General features: G+C 59.9%; 1 protein-coding gene across 1 annotated transcript; it reads left to right on the top strand.

The window, feature by feature from the left end:
• Positions 1-239: 239 nt before the first annotated feature.
• GNI_097610 (hypothetical protein) lies at positions 240-587 on the top strand (the record flags this gene model as incomplete). The annotated part of the gene is made up of 1 exon (XM_011132748.1): positions 240-587. The coding sequence occupies one exon, from the start codon at positions 240-242 to the stop codon at positions 585-587; it is 348 nt and encodes a 115-aa protein (XP_011131050.1).
• Between the last annotated feature and the right edge of the window lie 30 nt (positions 588-617).

Genomic DNA, 617 nt, shown 5'->3' with positions numbered 1-617 from the left:
CTGCCCTTCTTGAGCAACTGCGATGGGCACAGTAAGCCTGGATCACGTAGGACCCATGCAGCTAGATCAGCAGAGTTGGTGGCTCCTAGCTGTAATGGACCACGCGACGTGGTACACGGGATCGTGGATAACGAGCACGGTCACAGCTGCGCAGACGGCTCACGGGCTCACAACCGTTCGATATTCGGCGAGTGGTCTTAACGGACAACGGCACGAGCTTCAGGGGGGCGTTCCATGAGATGGTGGCTAGCGCGTTGGGCTGCGTCCATCTGACGGCGGCAACGTGTAGGCCGCAGGGGAACGGCATCAACGAAGACTCCCACAAGGCGTTCAGAAGCCGGTTCAAAGCACTGTGGCAAGAAGGACACCGCGACCTGGGTAGGATGGTGGCGGCGGTGTGTCGCACGCACAATACGACTCCGCACATCAGCACAGGTGTGACACCGTACGAGGCCTTATTCGGAAGACCACCGTACTTCGCGCGGCTGCAAGNGGTAACCGGCACAATGACAGAGGAACAGAGCCTAGGCCCCGCAGAAGCTCAAGAGTACGTCTCGGGGCAGCGCGAGCTGATAGCAGGTAGGTAGCGAACAGGCCGGAGATGACCGACATTGGCA

The sequence above is a fragment of the Gregarina niphandrodes genome (assembly GCF_000223845.1).
Source record: "Gregarina niphandrodes unplaced genomic scaffold scaffold00020, whole genome shotgun sequence".
NCBI classification, from domain to species: domain Eukaryota; phylum Apicomplexa; class Conoidasida; order Eugregarinorida; family Gregarinidae; genus Gregarina; species Gregarina niphandrodes.
Note: the sequence above shows the minus strand (reverse complement) of the source record. Positions and strands in the feature narration are given on the sequence as shown.